The sequence below is a fragment of the Meleagris gallopavo genome, chromosome 7, assembly GCF_000146605.3.
Source record: "Meleagris gallopavo isolate NT-WF06-2002-E0010 breed Aviagen turkey brand Nicholas breeding stock chromosome 7, Turkey_5.1, whole genome shotgun sequence".
Classification (NCBI taxonomy): domain Eukaryota; kingdom Metazoa; phylum Chordata; class Aves; order Galliformes; family Phasianidae; genus Meleagris; species Meleagris gallopavo.
Window position 1 is genome coordinate 34,426,717 of NC_015017.2, and position 23,535 is coordinate 34,450,251.

At 40.8% G+C, this 23,535-nt stretch overlaps 1 protein-coding gene across 2 annotated transcripts in view; it reads left to right on the forward strand.

Annotated features, from left to right (window-relative positions):
- Positions 1–20,043, forward strand: part of MGAT5 (alpha-1,6-mannosylglycoprotein 6-beta-N-acetylglucosaminyltransferase) — a 72,834-nt gene extending 52,791 nt beyond the window's left edge. Inside the window, exons 12-17 of one of the 2 annotated variants that reach the window (XM_010714060.3) lie at positions 2,335–2,481; positions 6,163–6,279; positions 7,083–7,157; positions 11,478–11,635; positions 13,355–13,588; positions 14,726–20,043. In XM_010714060.3, coding sequence (XP_010712362.1) covers positions 2,335–2,481; positions 6,163–6,279; positions 7,083–7,157; positions 11,478–11,635; positions 13,355–13,553 — 696 coding nt within the window. In that variant the 3' untranslated portion in view covers positions 13,554–13,588; positions 14,726–20,043. Of the gene's footprint in view, positions 1–2,334; positions 2,482–6,162; positions 6,280–7,082; positions 7,158–11,477; positions 11,636–13,354 lie in introns of both variants that reach the window. The other variant, XM_003207726.4, reaches the window with a different exon arrangement.
- The last annotated feature ends 3,492 nt before the right edge of the window (positions 20,044–23,535 follow it).

The window sequence follows — 23,535 nt, forward strand, 5'->3', positions numbered from 1 at the left end:
GAGCTGCAGCCACAGGGTGAAGCAGTTGGGTCTGCACAGGCCCAGCGTGTGGGAAAAGAGCCATGGTCAGGAGCCTTGTGTGGAGGCAGCAGTGTTGTTTTATGTTACAAACATGTAGAAATATAGTCTGTCCTAAATCTCTGTTGTTTTGTGGGTGAGAGCCTTCTCTTCCACACAGTCTTTATCTCATACTAAGCAAGGAACTTCAGTAAGGCCAGTTTCCAACAGCAGGGTGTAGATTCTCTTTGGGGATCTCAGCTGAGGTAATGAAGATGATGTGAGGGAGAGTGCTGGAAGAATTAGGGAGGCTGGAAGGAGGAGCTGAGGGCTGCAAGCAGGAATGAGCTGGGCTGCATTGTGAGGCCCAGGGGCAGCAGGCAATGCACACCTATCCACCATTCTAGCCATAAGGAACATCTTCCTTTATTTCTTCAAAGGTATGCCACTGCTTAGAAGTAAGGCTTGAAAATTGATGTGAAACAGGTGGTAGGCTATTTATTATAGATTAAGTTTTGACTGTGTGCTCTGTGCTGTCAAAACATAAAAACATGTTTCTTTCCCCATGGAGCTTACTCGTAAGTAAACGGACCAGTCAGACACAAAACTGTTCAACAGTGCACAGCAGCAGCTTATTAAAAAAGTGAAAAATGAAACAAACAAACCTGCATTCTCTACATAATAGGCAAACACAGGATCATAGGAGAATTGATGCTTCAGATGGTTTTAATTGCTGGTTCTCAGCTGTTTTTTTGCCTAAGCTAAGGAGTAGTTTTACAAAAAAACAAACATCCTGCATGCAGATTGTATGAAATAGTTTCACATCTAATTTATTATTTTCAAAAGATTTCCTTCCTTTAAATTAAACCTCTTTTGATGTGAAATTTAGTATGTTTTCTTTTTCCTTTTTTCTTTTTTTTCAACTGTAAGTTGATATATCTTATGCCACATATAAAACCCAAATTTAAATAATCTAGCTTTGGTGGAAATAGTTGTTCAGATCTTTTTTTATCAGCTACCAGAGCATTTCCTGTAAGATTTCTCACCAAGATAGCTGAGAAGCGTTGTGCAAGTGGATTACTTTTTTTAACCTGAAAATTGAAAACTGAAGAACCAACATTCAGCTCCGTGCTGTGAAAATTGTATGTTCTCAAACAAGGTGAGAAGGTTAACCTTCTTTTTGGATGGCCAACCTAGAAAAATGCTCTTGTCATGGGTCAGAGAGTGTCAATGCTGCAATGCCTGTGCACAGCGCTACTGACTGCAGGTCTGTGTATTGAGGTAAGGTTAGCTCCTAGAATGGGCCATCAGTTGTGAATCTTGTGTTACTAGCATTCATTTCCATGCTGCAGAAAACAAAGTAGAATAGTATCATTGGAATTCCTTGAATGCATGGTTCTGATCACAACTCTAATACATGAATTCCAATATTCTAACAGTTACAAAGATTCCCTTTCATTCTGAAAAAATTAGTAGCTATATAAACACATATGTATGTATATAGGGTTGTCAGGCATTGCTGAGACGTTGCTGTTATCATCAGAGCTTTTCATTCTGCCATTATACTTTCAAATAGAATTATTTAATTCAGGAATTATGCTAGGTCAAGAAAGGGATCAAGATACAAATAAATGCTATGTAACTCTGACAAAATACTAGGTTTCTTCACATTGAGGAAAAACGCTGCTTTTTCTAGAGCACCTGTCATCTCAGCTGGCAATAAGAATAGTTTTGTGTGAGCTGACTGTAGGGAATAGCTTTGTGATGCAGTTTACCTCCTGCAGTGTACCTTGGGGCGTTGAATCCACTTAATCCTTTGCAAACCTCTGCTGACTAGTGAGTGTCTTCAGTTGATGTTTGCTGCCACCTACCGTTTTAATTAGACTCAACCAGCTTGCCAGGATCGTGTTGGCAAAACCAGCAAGTTAGCTGATACGGGAGAGAGGGAAAACAGTACTGTGGCTGTTCGGTGTGGTTACTGCAATAAAACTTGTACCTGCAAGGCAGCCCAGGAGTTTCATTTGAGTATCAATCAATCACCAAATGATTTTTCCCCCCCTACCAAAAAAAAAAAAAAAAATTGAAGGAGTCTGTTGTTCCCTCAGCTGCATGAAAAGCCATCTTAGTTCATTACAGAAGATTATTGTTAAATGTGTTTGACAGGACATTCCATTACTGCTTGGGTATGAGGGAGTGAGCTGCTGAATCACATTTTATTCTTAATGTTGTTTTTTGTAGGCTTGTATATTCTGAGTGTGTGATTGTTTGTGTTAGGCCTTAGCTTTCAATTTCTGTAAAGAACAAACATTAAGACAGACCTTCTTTTCTGCTTTTCAGCTGTTTGTTGGTCTTGGATTTCCCTATGAAGGGCCTGCTCCTTTAGAGGCTATTGCTAATGGATGTGCTTTTCTGAATTTAAGATTTAATCCACCAAAAAGTAGCAAAAACACAGAATTTTTCAAAGGCAAGCCGACACTCCGAGAGGTAAGCTTTGTTACTATTGATAGGTTCTTTATTGAAAATGATTGTGGATTTCTTTTTAGTAACACAATATAGGAGAAGTTGCATAAATGCTCACAGTTTATTGCAAGGTGTACAACTGTCATTTTTGTTATTATCAGTGGGATTAGCAGTCCTTATTCACATACTGTTAAACTTTACCTTTGTACCTGTGTGTATGTTCTGCTAATTCTTATTCACAAACCATAAACTAAACTGTATTTGTACACCTGATGTTCTGACCTGGAACAGGTCGTGCATGATGTGTTGTTGGAAAGCATTTTTATTTAGTGAAAGAAACATATTACTGTGTTCTTCAGAGGAACTAAATAAATGTCATAATTCTTAGAATAGCTTTTGTAGGATTGTTGTATATATGTTTATTTTTTTCTCTGGAAAAAAATCTATTCAAGCACGGTTGAGCACTGCTATTAATGCTAACAACAAACTCTATTTGCAGTTGAACACAAAATGAATTTGGAGAACTGACTATTTGAGATAAGAGGAAAACTAAACCTCAAGCTTACAAAACAGCCAGAGTGTCTAGCCTCTGTTAAGAGAAGAACAAGGCTAAGCAAGCCAGTCAGCTATGGCACAAGCCTACAACACCTGCAAGCATTTAGTAGTCACGTAGCCTTTTCTGATATCAAGTCTTTTACTTGTGACCATAACTTCTTCATAGATGTGTATAGGTATTTCCTTTACATACTATTCTGAAGGAATGCTTAGGTGATGAGAAGCTTGCACAGCAGTATCTCCTAACTGATGGTGTGTTTTGGCTTTATAAACTGTGTACTGAGCAGTGCCAGCATGCTGAGGGGCAAAGAACAGTTTCCTATTTACAGCCATGAACAGAAGTTGATTATAAGTTTGCGTGCCAGGGCTGTAGGTACCTTTCAGCTCATCATACCTCAGCCCTTCCCACAGTTTGCATTGCTACCACCAAAGGAGATAACAGTAATGAAGAGAAACCCATTTGAACCAGAGGACTTGGCACCTCTCAGAGCTTTCCTTCTGAGTTGCTCACCTGTCTCTCTCTTCTAAAAGTTGTTCTGTGCCCAAACACTAAAACTAGTCAGGCTGCTTGTGACCCACCTACCTCTAGTAGGAGTTTTAGTGCATGGAATGCTCTGCTAAATCCTGCTGACATCTGTCAGCTGTAACAGAAATACTGTGCAGTTGACCTGCACAGAAAAATAATCCCTACTGACAGCTTCAGTACAAAACAATACAGTGAACGTTCTTAACAAATGTTACTCCATTCATGTGCTCAGTTGATCTATCATAAAAGTAACCTTTGTTGTAACTGGTTTCCACAACTGCATTTAGATCCACTTATCTTGATGCTGATTTCTTGAGTTTAAAAATGTTCTTCCATCCCTCTACCAGTTTTTTCAAGTATTAACAACAAACATTTGTGTCATTCTGAAAATTAATTAATTATCCACTGACCAATCACGCATTCTAAGTAGAGTTTGTTTGCACTGGATCTGGGATGGGCAGTTACCTGCTTCCACTCTACCAGGTAAGAGAAACAGGAAAGAAAAAAAAAAAACAACAGAGAAATTCACCTTCCAGCAGCTTCTTTGGTACCAGTATTTGTATCGAGAGCTCCTCTCCATTACCCTTCCTTGCAAAAAAAAAAAAAAGGAAAAGAAAACACTGTATGCTAAGTAAGTCTAGTTGAAATGTGTTTGATGAGTGTGGTTTCTTTCCCCACAGAAATAATTTTCTGCTTTTAGGGAGCAAAAGGACTTCAAATTAGAAATTAATTTCAAATCTACTTAGAAGTATTCTAATAAGTCTTAATTATAGCTAGATCACAGAATCACAGAATCACAGAATTGTAGGGGCTGGAAGGGACCTCTAGAGATCATCGAGACCAACCCCCCTGCCAAGGCAGGTTCCCTACACCAGGTCGTACAGGTAGGCGTCCAGGTGAGACTTGAATATCTCCAGAGAAGGAGACTCCACAACCTCCCTGGGCAGCCTGTTCCAGTGCTCCGTCACCCTCACCGTGAAGAAGTTCTTACGCACATTCATGCGAAACTTCCTGTGCTGCAGCTTATGTCCGTTTCCCCTCGTCCTGTCTCCACGTACCACTGAAAAGAGACTGGCCTCACCGCTATGGCCGCCACACCTCAGATATTTATAAACCTGGATCAGGTCCCCTCTCAGTCGTCTTTTCTCAAGGCTAAACAGACCCAGTTCACTTAGCCTTTCTTCATAGGGGAGATGCTCCAGGCTCTTCACCATCTTTGTGGCCCTCCGCTGGACTCTTTCCAAGAGATCCCTGTCTTTTTGTACTGGGGAGCCCAGAACTGGACACAGTACTCCAGATGAGGCCTTACCAGGGCAGAGTAGAGGGGGAGGATCACCTCCCTTGACCTGCTGGACACGCTCTTCTTAATGCACCCCAGAATGCCATTGGCCTTTTTGGCCACGAGGGCACACTGCTGGCTCATGGCCAGATGAGTACCTAACATATCAAGCCTCAGCTAATTAAAGCATTTCAGTATTAGAAATAGTTTTAATTTTTTGTAAGTACAGGTGCAGAATGTCTGCTGCAGTAAGAACACGTTGTTGGTTATTCTCAATACTCAAGCAGTTACTAGCCTAGGAAGTACAGTTGTTCATCTTCCGAACCTGGCCTGGCTGTAACGTTGTTCTCTGCCTACTGAGATGGTAGAGGAAGAGTGGTCTAGCGCCTGACTCCTAAGGCTTTGTAGAATTTGAAGGACTGCCTATGCCCATATTTTTAAAGGCACAGTGGAAGAGTTTTTTGTTGGAACTGAAAGCAATAGAAATGCAGCTTCTGCAGCGTAAAGTTCAAACAGAAGTGTCCTAGGAACTCAGGCAGTTGAGTAGCTCCAGTTAGTTCCTTGTGTTTAGGTGAGAAAGAGAGCAAGGATGGTGAAAGCTGTCACAAAATTCACTTGCAGTGCCATCCTGCTAGCTGAGGAATCTTACAAGCCATCTCTGGGATCCCTTTTTTTGGTTATCTACTGGAATATTTATTGAAATTGCTTTCTGACCAAGGGTTGAGCAAAATAGCAGTTAACAAGGAGAGTATCATTTGACACTCTCCTTGATGTCAAATGATGCTTGTAGTAACAGTAGCAACAGAAATAGCAGTCGTAATTCATCCTGAGTTATAGAAATGATCTTCTATACACTTCTGCTCATAGAAGCTTGAAACTGTTTGAAATTTGGAGAGATGGGGCAAGGGTGCCAGCTCTGGCAGCCAGTCACATGGGTCCAACCAGGCCTGGCAGCAGTGGCAAGCTGTGACAGCTGGCACTGCTCAGTGAAGGAGCTGTGCCCAGCACAGAGGGCAGACTGGGTCGCACGAAGAGGAATTAATGTAAGCAGCAACTATTCTGCAATGTTAGATATTGTGAGAAGCAAAGCCACAAGTGGAAGTGTACAAATGTTGCTCATGAGCTGCATTCTTATCAGATGTTCATTTTCCCTACTCGATTCACCCTCTGAATTTAAACATGGAGAATCTGAAAGATAGCTCAGAAGGAATGAAATTGACTGTTCAGTTCTAGCTGAGTTCTTGCATTCTACTAGTGTATTTTATTCACCAAACCTGGTGAAGAGAGTGAGGGGGAAAGCAATCCTAACGCTGTCATTTTTAACAATGCCATTTTTTCCTTGCAGCTAACATCTCAGCATCCCTATGCTGAAGTTTACATTGGGAAGCCCCATGTTTGGACTGTAGACATCAATGATCTTTCTGAAGTGGAGAAGGCTGTGAAATCAATTTTGAATCAAAAGGTGAGAAACGTACTCTCAATTTGATATCAATACTTGAGAGTATATCATGGTACGTGAGTAGACTGCCTCATAATGTTAGTTTAATTAGGGTGTTGCACTTCATAGGTTACTGGGGGAAAATACTGTCATTCTATCCCTGTTGTATCTGATAATCATGATTTAGTCATGATTACCCTGACTGTGTAAGTCAGGATCTTGCCTGAATGAAATAAATGTGAGATGAAACTCACATTTCTATACAAATTCATCGTAAATCATAAAGCCATGTATGTGTTGTGCATTCACTGAGGCTTCCTTGTTGTTCATAGAGCATTGCGGGCTGTCCAGTATCAGCTTAACTCTTTTGACTGATGCAATAGCCTTAACATAACTAACCCTGAAATGCCTGGACACTTATGGAGTGGCATTCTGTTTTCTTTATGAAGAAAATAAAGGGGGGAAAAACTGAAGATGTTTTGGAAAGTATCACATCCTTTTTTGTCTCAATGCTTTGTTTTTCACTTCAATTCCAGGACTGAAACTAACATCCAGCAGGGTCTCGGGCTAGCTTTGTATCTCTTACTTTGCAATAAGCCTTGAAATTCTAGTATTTGGCAAATCCTTAAAGGTGATCATTGAGCAACTTTTATAGCCATTGCAAAGGAGAAAAAATTAAACTATTGATGACTTTGTCAAATTGAGATTTGTTAATGAGTGTATTTGCTTCTATTATATAGTATTTGGAATACAAGCAGCTACCACAGCACACTGCAATGCTCATTTGAACAAAAACACATCTAACCCAATGCACTATGTTTCAACAGATTGACCCTTATTTGCCCTATGAATTTACCTGCGAGGGAATGCTTCAGAGGATGAATGCATTTATTGAAAGACAGGTATGAGCTTTTATTGTGGGTGAATCTTTTGGTTTACACTGGGAAGGGGGGACTTTTTCAATTCTACAGCCTCCTAATGTTGCTGTTGAGGTGGAAACAGTGTGCAACGTTTGGTAGACAATTGCTTGCTCAGATGAGCTTCCCATGGGGTTCACCTGGATGCAAACATGGATAGCTGTGCATTGGCTTGTGAAGCTCCCACGTGATACTGTACCAGTGAGATTTTTGTGCATGCAGAGGCGGTCGAGCAGTGAAGGCAAAGTGCTGACTACCAGAATATTCACTCTGCTTTTCTGGTTCATCTGTGAATGCCTGATTTACCATATATCTTTGCAAAAGTGGATATACTTGTTTGTGTTTCAGGAGCTAAAGGAGTTTTTTTTAAAACTATTATATATATGTGTCTATAGACAGATATCTATATGAAGAACCTTATTCTGCTGACTGACGAAGTAGAAAAGCAAAGTAATTTTTCAGCATGAATGCGACTTCTTTTATAGCTGACATTCTCAGTATGTACACATACAAAAAAACCTTTGGACCACAAAGAATCACATAAATGCAGAGATGCTTTTGCAGTAGAACTACACTTAGGCTAAAACCTCTTGGAAGTTTTTTCAAATATTCAATTGGTTTGGGAACCTGTAACTTAAAGGACTTCTGCATTATTGCATGCTGAGATCAGCAAAAGGTATTGAGTTGGAATAATAAACTGGACGGATCCTGATTTCTAGAAACTGAATGTGTGCTTGGACTTCTGCCTAATGCCAGATCTGCTGCAAAGGCCAACATCTTACTTTTTGTTCTGCCTACTGCAGAAGAGTGATAAGAATAACCTGTATCTCTGTTAAGCCAATTAACTTCTGGAATTTCTTTCAGAAATACTGGATGGGCTCCTGTACCTGTATTTCTGAAATATGACAGTATTACAGATAGTAATAAAGAATAACATGGCTTCAGATCAAAAGTTTAGTTAAAAAAACATAGCTCTTCCAACTTCCTGCCAACAAACACAATATGCTTTTTGCTGCTACACTGGCATCATAGCCTGGTAAAAGTCTCTCTGCTTCTCTTGATTCTTCTGAGTTAGCTGTAAATGAGAGGTTTTGTCAATAAGGAAGGTATGGAGCTCAATATATGGAAGAAAGAGTCAATTTAGAGATTGCCCCAAAGATGCTAAGCTGTTTCTTTGCCCTCTACGCCTTCCCCAGGGTTAAGACCTTGCCTTTATCACACCTCCTCAGAACTAAATACAGCATTATTGTGTTGCTCATTGCTTGACTAATTGTGAAAAGCTGTTATTGCTTCACAGCCGTCAGGGTGCTCCATATTGTTATTACCTGCATTTACCTGGCACTGTGCCTGACGTGTCAGGTGAAGCAAAAATAGAGGTGAAGACCTTGTTTTAAAGAGCTTGCGGTTGGACACAGGTAGAACAGAGAAGACAGAAGCTCTGAACAGGAATGGATATATCATAGAATAGGCACTAGATTAGGTTGCCTGATTAGGGCCTCATTCAGCCTGGCCTTGAATGCAAGAAGCTGGTCTTTTTCACAGATTGCAAGGTGTGGTAAGCATAAGTGTGTGTGGTCTACGTGGTAATTTTTGAATGTGAAAAAGCCAGGTATAGAAACATGTAGGTCACCCTATGGGACAATGAAACTGTCAGATTTCAAAGAATTGTTTGTAATTCCCCACTTGGGTCAGGGCCAGGACAGTATTCTCACAAAGGCATAATGGGTTCCCTGCATCTTCAGATCCAGCAGCTGAACTGAAGGTCTTTAGGGTGTGGAATGAGAGCTGCTGAGAGCTGTGGTTGTCACTTTGCAGTACTTGGTTTAGCCAGATTGATCCAGCTTTCACTCACTCCAGGCTCTTCCTTCTTCCTGGTCCAACCAGCAGCTCAGCAGGTCCCTTGGTTCTATTGGCTCCGAGGCTCCACAGATGACTGTGTCAGCTCTGCTAGGGCAGCACAGGATGCAAACCCAAGGGTAGGACTGCTCAGATCAGCATTGCTGTCAGCCAGGGAACTGCAGCAGCTCCCAAAGCAGCTGCAGGATTCCCTGCTGCAAACTCAGAGCAATTGGATGAGCCAAGCAGGGCTGACTGAGCAGGCACGCTGACCTGGAGAAGTGTGGTCCAGCTGAGGAGTACTTGGGAACCCAGCAGAAAATACTTGTGGTTGCTCTCTACTGAATGAGCAAACTAATATGACCCAGCTGAGCACCAAAGCTGGCAAAAAGAATAGGATGAGGGCATTCAGCTGGAGGGAAGAGCAGGGACAGCAGCAGCTTGTTATACGGGCTAAGTCCACCTCACCTTGAAATTATGATTATAGGTAGAACGTGTATAATCACAGACTGTGCTGAACTTTAACCTTTGGTTTTAAATAGCATCTTTTATTTATTTTAATGCTATGTGTGTGTGTGTGGGATTGTGTGACAAGATAGACTGGGCCGAAGTTACCAAACTTAGGTTGCCCAGTTGATAGGTAAACCAGCCAGTGACGGCACAGCTCTGTGTGCTGGTATCTGTGAGGGCAGCAGCGCTGAGGAAGCCTTCCCACCAGGCTATGGAGCAGAAATAGAGGCTGGTGTTGGCCTAGATTTGGAGAAATATTTCTCACTAAGACATATTACAAGCTGAAGTTTCCAGCAAATGGTGAAGACTCACAAAACATTACCTTGTCTTTGAATAGCTTTACCTTCTGCCCTCACAAACTATGAATCCAATCCAATATTTACAATAGATAAATTCCCTCCTGCATCAAGTGTTTACTTATAAAAGTTCAGAATAAGCAGAGCACCTGAGTCCAAATAACAAAGCAACCTTTATGAAACAATCTCATTTAAAAATACCTTAAACCATCTACTGTTAACCTGCCTTATGTAAAATTATTCTGCCAAAAATACCCACTAAAATTACTTTTTCCAAATACGAAAGTTTATTCTTTTTATGTTATAGAATGCACTAACCCGAAAAAATTAATGCAACCTTTTAATGACAAATATGAGTAAAAAAAAAAATTAAATCGCAATGGGAGTTCATGAAAAATCACTTTTGCTCTCTGAATTTTTGTTTCTTCTCAATTTGTGCCTGAAGCACTTTTGTTTCTCTGGCACATTTAGATGATTAGGTACACGTGCCTCTTGCTACTTTGGTTCATCAAAATGATATCAAATAAAGCAGCTGTACAAACTGGCAGTTCGTTTACAGTGATTATATGAAACTGATTATCAGAATAAGTGTCATAAAACACAGATAAGGTCTAACTGTGATCTTCTGCTATGTGCTATCAGATGTTTGAGAAATTATTTAGGTATTAAATTTATGGTTAAAGCTGCGGGTACAAAAGCTTCCAGCTTCAGCAGAGGAAATCTAAACAGAGGAGAAAAAAAAAAAAAGAATTGATTGTTATTTGGAGGTTTCATTCATTAAATTTTGAAGTAGTTCTGTCTTTCTAAGCCCTAGGTCACGGTCTGAGACCTGTTAGTACAAATATTTGCTTTGTCAGGAGAAGGCAAACCATGATGGTGGTGGAGTGGGCCCAAACTTTCTGATGCCCGTCTGATGAGAGTTACCAAATACTGAAGTAATGGCCAACTATAATGGAATGTTATTTACTTTTTTCATGTATAATGCCAAGACTGTAAAAACTTTTACTTTCTTTTTGCTAGCAGGTGTATTTGGATGCCATTTCTTCTTTCCCTCTCTTGCTGCACATGACACTTGACTGCATGTATTAGGGCCAGTTTCTTTCATTGTCGCAGAGCACTTTGACTGTCAGCTCAATCAAGGAGAACAAACAGACTCTCTGAACCCTGGTTGCCTTATAGAAATCATCAGTTTTTTGAGTTCACTTCCTCAGCGTTGCTGTGACTTCCCCTGATCCTGCCCAGATGGCTCACTACCTGCCACAGAGATACGTCTCACCCGCAGGGTAGCTGACCCCTGGAACTTCCTCCTAGACTTTGTGCTGCTACCAAAATAGTTCTGCTAAGCACGGAACTGGTGGAACAGGAGTCACAGAGCCAAAATGGGTTGGGTATGTGGAAATAAAGAGAGATTCAGATACTTGTGATTAATCAAAGGTGGGAAAGAAACTGCTTTGGGAATAATGATACCACCCCATTTCAACTAGCAAAGGTAGTAATTCGCCCACACCAAAAAATTCTTTTTATTCTTTGTCATCGTGATTTTAGTACAACCACAGTGAGCTCTAAATGAGTGTTTGGAATAATAATCGCTTACTTGATTAATAGAGAAAATTGCTAATGAGACACTGGGTTCATCACAATGAAATGTTGTCTGTCACTGCAGGATTTCTGTCATGGGCAAGTGATGTGGCCCCCACTAAGTGCCCTTCAAGTGAAAATTGCTGAACCTGGAAAATCCTGTAAACAAGTTTGTCAGGAAAGCCAGCTCATTTGTGAGCCTTCCTTCTTCCAGCATCTTAACAAGGACAAAGCTCTGCTTAAGTAAGTACCCCAAAGCACAAACGTATTATTTGTCTCTTTCTATAGCTCTGGTTTTTGACACATAAGGTGCTTAGTGCACGGATTCTGTGAGCAGGGGAGGTGTCGAGAGGCACTGTGTGTTTTGGCAGCAGCAACCCATGAGGTCAGCAGTCCATCCTTCACAGCAGCGGATGGCAGGAGTTACTGCTGTGCCCACAGCACTGCTCCATGCAGCATGTGTTTTTGCAGTGAGGAATACAGCACAGAGGCGATCACCAAGCCAAAAATTCACAGCTTTTCCTTCTTCCCTCCACCTCCTACGTGCACGCTCTGCACGCTGCACTGCCCTTTGGTGTGGAGTTGCTTGCAACAAGCAGAGATGCTTACTAAGCAATATCACAGATGCCAGGACTATGATTGTGTTTGAGTGGGCTTGTAAAACTTGGGCATGTTGCAGCCTTGGCTGAGCAGGTGCACTGTTCTGTATTACTTTTGCCATATATTCCTGAGAGCTAGTGAACTGGCATGGTGCCTTACACTAATCCCAGCCGTGGTTGGCAGTGCGGTGAAGGGAATGATTCAAAAATTAAATGTTTTGTTGCAGTAAATAAAACTCTCTGCACATTGTCTGATTTCTACCAGTTACTTGCATGATTTTAAATGCAGTGCCTAGTTCTGCTTTTCTTTCATTTATTGAGCTCCCTCTTTGGTCACGATTAACATCCATACTGAGAAACATATATTCATTAATAATTCCAAGTACCATCTCTGCAAACCTTTTGTCAATAGCGTCCTGGATAAAGATTTCTGATCCCTGCTGCATTTAGAGGTATTAGTACCACTTTATAGTTCTTACCAGCTATGCATTAAGGAAATTATTGCTGCTTTCAGGTGCCATTTCTTTGGGAACATGCCTGTGTTCCTTTCAGAATGAAAGCAAAGCATTCAAAGGCTGGGCTGCAAAATGGCTGCTAGCAAATGTGCCTTACAGGTTTTCCATCTTCACCTTTTTCTGTATTCTTTGCAGACAGATTTTATTTTTATATTTTATTTGAAAAGTTGTAATTTCCAGCGGAGTACAGAAGCAGCTCACATATGAAAAGTTTCTGTCAAGCTCTTGTTCTTTTCTATCTATCTAGACAAAATTGTGTTTCTGTGGACAAAAAATCCGTTAAATTCTACTTCTAAAGCTACCACTGTTTCCAGAATAATTGGAAAAAAGACTCTGCTGGAATTGCTACCTTCATACTTTTAAGCTTTGTGGTCAGAAAATGGCAACTTGAGTTATCCTTTCTTCTGCAGCACAGCACCAGCACCTCAGCCTCACATTGGGCTGCCCCGGGATGCCTGGTGTGGTGTGGTTTGCCTGGCAGATATTTGTGCTCAAATCAATGAAACTTTCTCCTGCTTTCCGATTTTGGTTTTGTCTTACTAGAAATCCATGATATACTAAAACATCAGATCTGAGGAACAATCAAAAATGTTTTTTCCTTTTTAACTTCTCTCATTAATCTTTAAGACACGAAGTAATGCTAAAAAGACTCTGCTGCCCTCTGCAGAGAGAACCTGTGCAAGCAAAAAGAAATTAGTGTCTGAAAACCTGCATCTCTGATCTTACTTAACTTAGTATGTACTGCAGTATTATATCCATCCGTGGTGAGGAAGGATGGAAACTGTATGAAACTGTATACTCAACTCCTGCAAACTCCTGCACGTTTGATGGCTTGCTTTCCTTTTTAGGCATAACATCGAATGTCTCACCGTGGAGTCTGCAAATGATATTCTGGTCCCCTCTTTTGATGGAAGAAGGAAGCACTGTGTTTTCCAAGGTGACCTCTTACTGTTCAGCTGTGCTGGATCCCACCCAACCCACAGAAGAATCTGCCCATGCAGGGACTACATTAAGGGACAGGTTGCGCTTTGTAAAGACTGCCTATAGCAGCAGCAGGGCTTCTTTTGAGTAGAGGACAAAATGTAAGTAGTTTTGAGAGGAGCTACTTATTAATTCCTGCACTTCTGTCCAGGTTTTTTGCTGCAGGCAGAGCTATTATTGCTGGGCAGAATTATCTACTGAGAGGAGGGATTGATAGCAAACAGCTAACTGATATTTTTTCCTATAAGAACATTTGCAGTGCAACTCTTCAAATTGCTTCATCTGTTTGCGAAGAGAAATGAGTTTCGTGTTCTCCAGTGATTTGAAGATGACTGCACAGAATAGTTTGTAGAAAACTCCCAGGCCCATCAAACTTCTTTTTTTGTTGTTTGGGTGAAGTGTTTTCTATTTTTGGATGAATTTGAACATCCCTGGTCATGGTTAGCAAAAAGATCTCAGTGTCATTCCAGTAGAAAATTGAAAAAAGTGTGCTGGGGGGAGGGTGGGGGGGAGAAGTAAAATTTATTATAGATGCACTGTTTTGGGTACTGCTTTGTCTTGAATGGCTACAAAGTGGTTTACTTCACAAGAATTTGGAATCACAAGATAGCTCTATATTCTGTAATTGGGTTATCTGGGCCCAGTCCTTTTTGTTAGTTTTAAGCTTTGTATACAAAGTATTGTCTGCATCACAGCTGCTGCACCAGAGCAGTCTGAACAGAAAGTACTATGAGTGAGCAAGCAGGCAGCTTGTGACCCGACAGCCAGCTTGGGTTGGGGCATTCTTCAGTGTGGAAAAGCCTCAAAGACACGCTGCCTTTTTAGGAATGGACTTGTCAGTTTACTGGTCCCATTTAGAAAGTAATCCTTGGAATTTGCCCATGCTTCTGTTGTAGTCTGTCTACTAGAAATACTGTGTGAAGCAAAAAGTATTCAGCATCTTTGGAGCAATATTATTGTTAGAGCCTCAGTTTGCTGCGCCTTCCAGTAGTTAAAGTGTTGCTGAATGACATAGAAAGGTTAAACTAAGCTAACTATAATTATTGTATGGTAGAAATGTAAAATGTCTTCATAACTAGCTAGATTTTTAAAGAGAATTTTTTTCTGAAGAACAAGAGGAGACAACTGCTAAGAAAAGTATTGACTGATCTTGTGGGTGCTTTGGTTGTTTTTCTCTTGGGGAGGGAAGGAGGGTTTTGGTGTTTTTTTAGGTTTTCTTTTCTGTTTTTTTTTAACAGGCACACCAGTTATAAATTGAGAAAATTGAAGAGTTTGAAGCAGCACATTAAATCTTTGACACCACTTTCTTTTTGTAGAGGTAACTAAGGTTCTTCTCAGCAGAAGGTGGCATGCTTGGCAGCACCATTTGTAGGCAGGAAACAATTTGCTAAGGTCATTGAGAAAACAGTCCGTGGTGTATTTTGAAAGCAGTCATAGTCAGCACATTTGGGATTTGAATGTGTTCTTTCTGTGTTGGAAAAAACTCCCATTAGCATGTTTTTTTTTCATAAAGATGACCATTACCGAGTAGCCATGAAAAGCATAGAAACTTTTGTTTTCCCATCTCTTGACCTACCAAAGACCATTCAAGAGAACTGCTTTTTAATCCTGGATAAATTTTTAAAACAAGGGAGCAGAAAATTTTTAAGTTTCAATGTGAAAGCAGCAAATTACTTTTTTCCAATTGGTTTCCTGCCTCAACACTCCTGATGGTGTTACACTGTAACACTCCATACATAGGACTGCTGCAAACACAGGACTGTAATCCTGAGGCTGTTGGGCAGCCACAAGGCTGTGAGGAAATGTTGAAGTTCCTGGGATGCCAGGAAAAATCTGCTGTATCTTAGAGTAATTTTCCAAAAGCAGAATAGCAGGGCCCTTTAATGAGAGGCAAACATTTTGTGTGAGAAGAAAACCACAACTAGTATGAACATTCTTACTGTTAGCATATCTCAGCATTTGCTTCAGTCAACAGAAGTGTGGTTTGCAATAGTTTTAATACCCCAGCAGAGCTGGAGGAGGAGGATTCGAAATGGGTCTGAGCAGATGCAACAGTTCATTTTGTATTTATATCACCTATTCCCCACATAGCTGTGCATATTTGTGCAACTGCAAAACCCTGTGTATTAACGGCAGTGTGTACTTCTACCTGGTGCTGAATGTGGGGGCAACAGCAGAGATTTGTCTTTCCTAGTTCAGCCTGAGGTTCCTCAGGCAGGATTTTAATTCAGAATGACATATCAGAGAATTACATCGGAAACAAAGATGTGGATGTGTGCACTTACAAATGCAAAACACGTAGTTTTTGTTGCAGTGTAATTCTTGGCTGTAAATACATATTTGCTTGACTCCCACTGCTGAATGGTCCACACGGCATTTTATTTTGCCTCTAAACTTTTATAGATGGGGAGGGTTTTGGTATTTGTTATTATAAGATTTTCTGGTCTAGTGCTTTGCTCAATGGTAAGTCTGCATTTACCACAGCAGGGAGAGTCTATTATAAGCTGTTCTTTTTTTTCATGCTGTAGCACTATTTCTTTCTTAGCCTACTGAGCTGAATTACCGCATACTGGCAAAAGTGAAACAGCAAACACAGGTGCCACTGGCATTTCAGCCAGGGACAGGATATCTAAATCTGGTTTCAGGATCATTTGGGTCTGATTCTATTTCCACTGAAATCTATAGAGAATGAGTCCTTAATCTTAAAGAGAAAAGAATCAAGAGCTGTAGTCTCATAGGCCTGCATTGTTAACTTTAAATACAGTAGCTGGACCTCTTCTTTCAGAAGTGTTACTTTTATGAAATACAGCTTCAATCAAAATTTCTGTAAAAGAGAGATCCTCTAAGAACCGTGAGTGAAGAAATTGTAGTGTGCTGATGTTTCACTCTCCCATCACAGAGCAGTGTTGCTCATGCATCAGTAAATCATGCAGAGCCCTTCTGCAGATAAGCACGCAGGCAAATCCATGTGGGACTATTACAACTTTGAACAATTTAATAATTCGTAAAAAATTCCCATTCTAGAACAGAGGCCAGCCTTCTGTCCAGGTGTCAGAACTATTTTCCTTCCTAGTGAAAGAGGAAAGGTGGAGTCACAATATTCCACTTGAGGTCCTTGAGGTGGGACCGTGCTGCAGAGCTCAGTCAGCCAATAAGGCCTGCAGCTCCCTCTGCTCTGAAATCAGAAGTCAGGTTTTTGCATGACTTGGCATTGGAATATATTGACTGGTGATTGGTGGGGGGGAAAAACGTCAGAAGTTGCATAGAAGAACATTTTACAAGCTTTTAAACATAACTCTCATATCAAGACATTCTTTGTTTTAAAATTTTGTATTTTTGTATGTGACCTAGCTTTTTCAAAAAATGTTGTTCCTATGAGATTAGAAAACTTGAGAGAAGCATTTACATATTTATTAACATAAAATTATGGCTTGCCTTTGAAAGGTAAAGTTGGTAAATACACACTGTTTAAAAATGCCAATAAAAACCTCATTTATTTCATATATGCAAGTTGATTTGCACATGTATAAATAGAGTTGCTTTTTTGCATTTTTTGCTTAGTTTGTTTCTTTTTGTGCTTTATAGTCGCAGCTGTGTTTGTTTATAGCAGATTGTTTCTCCTACAAATATTTAATGTTTATGTGCCTTTTTTTTTTTCTTTACTTGGGGTTTGGATGGCTGCTTTTAATGTGGACACTGTCTGAACAAATATAATGGAACACTAACTGCAGGTAAAACCCAGTGCTCGATCACTGTGTATCTGTTAGCAGAACAAATTTTGAATGTTTTGAAATAACAGGGAGATCTGCTCTAAAAACATAAGGGTTAATAAGATAAAAGATACCCAAACATCACTGATTCTTACCAAAATTTGCTTCTGCCAGTGAAATGCCTTTTACTGAGTGTGTGTAATTGGACACGAATGCTCCTGCTGGGACAGATGTCTGTGTAATGACAGAGAGCAAACTGCACCCGCTGTATTCTCCTGGGAGACAATGTTAACAAAAAACCTGTAGGAATAGTCACACCTGATTTGATTAACTGGAAGAATTAAGATCTGCACTGGATTTGGGAGGCACTTGATTTTTCACATACAAGTGTGTTCAGATGGAAATGCACAGGGTGACTCCTGGTGCTCCTAACATGCAGTCCTTTATATCCAAATCTGTGAGTCCATATCCAACTGTATGAGCCTCAGTGGAGAGGTTCTGGCTATTCATCTGACTGCAGAAATCTCTATTTTCATTTCTTTGAGGATGTTTTGTCTAACAGCTGCTGCTCCAGGTTCAGCAGCACAGGTTTGAGGACAGAGCCAGGTTTCTGTGCACTCCCTGCTCAGCTCTGCTGCGAACACTCGCAGCTGTTTGTTAACTTGCTCACTGACAGGTGCTCAGACTTGTCCAAAATTATCATCAGGTGCAAGTGAGGCTGTTCACCAACGTCTTAAATCACATTGTTCTGTCTTTAAGTCCTCCTGTGTGTCCTTGGGTTGTCCTCTAACTAAAGACTGCCTCCCCTCTCAGAAATGAGTGTCCCATCTAAATTACAAAGATGGGTTACAAGCTGCTACTCTCAACATAAACAAAATTCAAGTTGCTTTCTTAGGCATGTATTTTGTTCATAGTGCATTTCAGGACCAGATTTTACTTCAGTGAAAGTTAAGGGGGATAAATGAGGCTGGGTACAATTCTCATCCAAGTAATTAATTTCACAACTCCCACTGGTTTCACTGGTAGGGGACTCCTCCATTAATTTCTCTTCAAATTAAAAAAAAGCAGCTCTCCCTTTTTAATAAAGCACCATCCTACAAGATAAAGACTAAACCCTTGCAGGTTATGCTGTGCATGTTACCAGCAGCCAGTTTTGCTTGCTGCTATAGCATTTATCATCACTAAGTTGGTGTGACTCACCATAACAGTATGGGTTCAGAACTTGGTTAAATAACTGTCCGCTCTGCATTTTGGAGTGCTGGAGTCTAGTTTTGTTTTGATTTTTTGTTTGTTTTAAAGAGAATATCAGTTACCATTTTCAACTTCAAAACCTTTTTTTGAAGGGTGCTAACTTTTTGCCATGGCTCTGTGTGACATTTTCCCTGTAGCTGCTTTGCCTCCAGCTTTTGACTTAGGATTGGTTTCCATTTGTGGTTCTCTTTCTTCCCCAACAGTTCAGGGACCACTGTAAAGTTGAGGAGAACGGTGCACTGGCTGATGCAGGTTTCTGCTCAGGCTGGAAAGGCCAGGGACAGGTTTCATTTAAGTATGCTTTACTAATACTGCTGTACTGTAGCATTAAAACAGTTTGTTTAATGGTCAGTGACTTAAATCTTGTCTTCATATTTTTAAGTAGCTCTAGAGTTGTTTTTTAAGTTAGTTTGTAAATTCAAATATTATATTTAAATGGAATGTGTAAAGAGCAAACTCCATGTATCAAGTGTAAAATGTTTACTGTAGGATTGAAAATTCCAGAGGCTGAACCTCAGCTGCGTAGCATTTCTCGTGTTCTTTCTTCCAGGGAAAAGTAACAAAGTGCAGCTTCCATGTGAGTCATTCTTTACACATTCATTTAATTAAAACTAGCGTTGGGTTCAGCAGACCTCTCCCAATAGCACAAAGCCACCTGCTTATTAAATGGGTAAATAAAGTCAGGTCCTCAAAGCACTGATAAAAGGAGCTGTAACTCCACCTTTCCCACACTGCAGTGTGTGTCACACGGCCCGCCCGGCTCCTGGCAGGCCTGGAGCCGTTCCTGGTGTCACAGAGGTACATGGTAAATCATGCTGAATGGCTGTCTGAGGGCAGTTCATTTTAACAGGGTTATACCCAGAACTCGTTTGTTACACTCATTAACTAGCTTGCTGTAATATGGTGACAGTGAAAACCATTTTATTTAGTTTTCACAAAGGAATACGGCAGAGGAGGAGGAAATGGCAGTTTTTAGCGAAAGGAAAAGGGAGTCAATTTTCTGAGAAAACTTACCCTACAGATTATAAAAAATGTTAAAACTTAAAGGAATGCTCACTCTGCTGGGTTGAGCTGAGTTCTCTCTCTGGCTGAGTGCAGCAGGATGACACAGAGCAGCCCTCTGCTTCCTGGTCTCATTCCTTCCCTGAAGGCATCTCCATAGGGAAAGGCTAGAAACTTCTGAGTAATCCCTGTAACACTGTAAGGGGAGAAATCAAACAAAAACCTACTGAAATCTGTAAAAACAAAGGCTGCTTTTTGCAGAAAATAATTTGGAGTTGGAGTTTTTATAGTTTTGTAAGAACTTCAGGGTCAGACTGGTTACTGTGTGTGTTCAGTTGGAATTCTCTCCTAACATCTTTATTTGAATAGTTGTGTTCCATTATATTGCATTCAAACAGTTTGATTCGGAAAGATGAGAACACAGTGATTCAGATACTGTCAAGTTACTGGGGTTCAATAGGATAAGATTATTTTATTTTTTTTAGAAACGTAAATGTCTGTACTTTAATGGCATAGAAAACTGCTTTGTTTTCACTGTTGTAGAAAAAAACTAGGGAGAACTTTATTTTTCAATAAACCTTTTTCTTGTGTGATTTGGATCTGTGATTGTTTTGTGCATAAATGGCAAATCTGTGAGCTGCCATGGATCCAGTTGCATCTGTGTGACAATCCACAGCTGCCCACGCAGCAGAAGCAGTCCCACGGCCCACATCCCAGTGGTAAGAAAGGACACTTCATTATCTTTCTTTTGTTTTGTTCTAAATCTAAATTGGATTTAAAGACAGATAAAATCAAGATTCATTTCAGGAGGGCAACTTCCCCTCTCCAATAGTTAGACATATTTCCTAATAATTTTCAGCCCAAAGGAAAATCGCGGACACTGGCTGTACACTGCACACAGAATACGCATCTATTTGCAAAACAAACTCCTCTGCAAAGGCTTTCTATCAAATGCACTTTCAGCCCTCCAGCTGATGTTCTTGCTGATGCTCCTGGCTGTCCACGCAGTGCCACCATGGTTCTGCTCCCAAGCTGTGCCTGAGGCACAGCTGTGCCAATCCCAGCATGCAACGGATAGCGTGGAACAGGTAGCATATAGGAACTGGTCACTGCCTCCCCACAAGCTCATCCTGGGGCTGACAGGAGTGGGAAAGCATCCTGCTTCCAGGTGTGAGAGCAGCAGGACAAGTCCCTTGATTGGCTGCTGTTTGATTTAATTACTCCAGTTGTATAACCTGGACCCACAGGAATGCGGGTTTGTACCCCTCCTGTCTCAGTTCTGATTCCTGATTGTCACTGTACTGCTGCATGGCAGTGTATGTAACATAGCAGCAGCACATACCTGAAAGCAGTGCTGAGAAATTAAAAGTGCAGTGAGCACAGTAAAATACTTGCAAGTCCAGGATGAGGTATTCACACAGATCAGTGTATCCAGGGATAGCGTTTGGTCAGTAGCTTCAATGCTTCCTTACCTCTCTGGCTCCTAGAAATGTCTATATGCTCTCAGGCAGCTGAGATTGCAGAAATACAAATGGTATTATCATTATTAGTGAGGAGAGCTCAGAAGTTTGCATACTGAAAGCTTAATTTGACATTGTCTGAGGAAGCGCCTGTCCGCAGTCTTTGCTTCAAGTCTGGTTCTGCAACATCATTTTCAGATGGTGGTTGAATGCTGGTTATTTATGGCTTACCTACAAGGCTAGAAGTGGCCTGAATTGGCAAGGGGTTCTAGTTTGGTGATTTCTGGGCTCAGAAACCTGGCTTTCAGCCAGAAGTGGAACACTATCAATTTCCACTGCCTAACAATGAAGGTATTCAAAATACACCTCATGCCCACCTGGCACGTGCAAGGCATGGTGTGGGGTTTTGATAGCTTCCTTCTGTGCTGTACTCAGATTCACTGACATTTTCAGGGATTAATTTGCACCTCTGAGTTTGGACATGCTTTAGTAAGTATCAGTTTGCACTCTGTGTTGTTTCATGTAGGAACTTCATTCTCTTTGCCCTCTGCATAACAGAGAGCATCTGTCAGTTTGACAAGCTTGCAGTCACCAATGCTGTGTTGGGCAGTACCAAGGTTAAGGTGATCCAGGTGCTCCCAGGCTACCCCTGCTGATGGAAATTCCACCTTCAGTGAGTATGTCTGGAACCTGCTTGTTATCTCATAATTACAGAGCGGCTGCACAGACAGGTAATAAAGAAAGCTTCTATTGAAAATTTTACCTTTGTGGGTGCCTGGCTGGAGCGGAGCATCCTGGTAAACTGGATGAGCATTTATTTTCATTTCAATTGTAATGAGCCATAAAAAGCATGGCAATATGGATTTGTGCTCATTTCTGTGTATCACTATTGCCTGGTCCTTTTCCTTTGAAGTCTCAAGTTTTTTACTTATTTTCTTGTATTAACCTGCTAATACCAGAAGTGCTTTGAAGCATCCATGGTAAGTGAAACACTTCTGCATTTGGTTTATGTTACTGTGATAAGAAAAGTATGAGCTTGTTCAACCACATCTCATTTTCAAGGGCTGTGCAGCTGGAGTCTGCACTTACAACCATCCTCTAGAAAAGAGGATTCCCTCAGCTTTGCTTCATGGATGAACACATCCAAAGGTCCCTGTGAACACACTGCACTCAGTATTTTATCAGGCTTCTTTAAAATGTGAGCTGGTTTAATGTCCTACGTTCTCTCCATGAAGTAGGAGTTCTGTGCCACCAAGCTCACTGCAGTTAGGTGTCTCACCGCGACCCGTTTTACCTTCTTGCTGCTCTTCTGGGTGCTGGTCTGTGCTAGAACCTGGCTGCTGTAGTGCACAGCCTGCAGAGCAGTGCTTTGGGCAGTTCCTAAGTGTCACTTAATGACTGATGCTGGGACTACAGAAGCAACAAAATCCCTGGAGAGGTGGAAAAGGGTAAACAGTACTAATAAAACCAGCAAAAAATAAGAAATACATAATATAGCTATGTTCAGGATCTGGTTCTATGATTCTGGTGCTGAAGATGCTTGGCAAAACTGAGTTAATCAGCAGGGAGATGCCTTTTCCCTGGCTCTCTTCAGTGGACTTGGAGTTAGAGAAGAAGCAGAAAGGGAAAATATCAGGACTAAGCAAAAAAGAATTAGGAACTTGTGCATGAAGAAAGGATTTTGGGGCGGTACGTGATATTTAAAAGTCCACCTAATGAGGACAGGGACAATTCCTGTACAATACATCCTTCTGCTGAATAAGCTTTTAAAGTACCTCCTTTGTCTTGTCGAGTGCTGTGCTCCCATCTTAGCTGAGTGACGTGTGATGGTGTCTGTCATCATCCAGCGCCAGGAAAGGCTCAAGTACCACCAGGACACTGATAGTAACAATATTAAGGAGCTTGTATACAAACAATTATATAAACTTAATCCAAAATATGTGTAAGCCAGCTATCACAGCAGAACAGAATTCATTTTGCAGTAAAGACTTTTCTGTTCTGTTTCAAGAGACAGCAAGTGCCATCGTGCCAGTGCTGTGCACCTCACATTGACACTGTCAGGTCAGTGACACCCTTTGGTGTCTCTTCCTACACGCATCACTGGGAGCTTGCCTTTAATAAGGACCTTGGGGAATCTGGCTGACAACTTGCTCTGTGACATTTGAAGGGAAATATGGTTGTAGGTAACACAATGCATCAGTAAACTATTAGTGTCCCCACTGTACATCAGTCACTGAACAGTCTCATTATAGATCTACTCTCATTTACATAATCTATTGTAGAGAAGCTAAAAATGGGGATTTCTAGCTACTTGGCTACTTACCACAATCCAATTTTAACCTCTGCAGTGGACTGTCTGCTATTTTTAATCCACCTGTGATAAACAGAAGCAATATACTGGCTCTGTGTTGTGAAAGCCAACCTGAAATATATAAGATAAAGAGAAAATGGATATAGCCAGAGAATCCAGTTTAATAGGCTGCTATACAGGAAGACTTTGCTCTATGGTACATTCTGGAAATAGTTTTTAAATGTTACTTACGGTATTGTATAAAATAGATACCAGTTTTATTGTTTATACATCAAGTTTCTTTGATAATTTAACCTGCTAGTAAGTAATACATA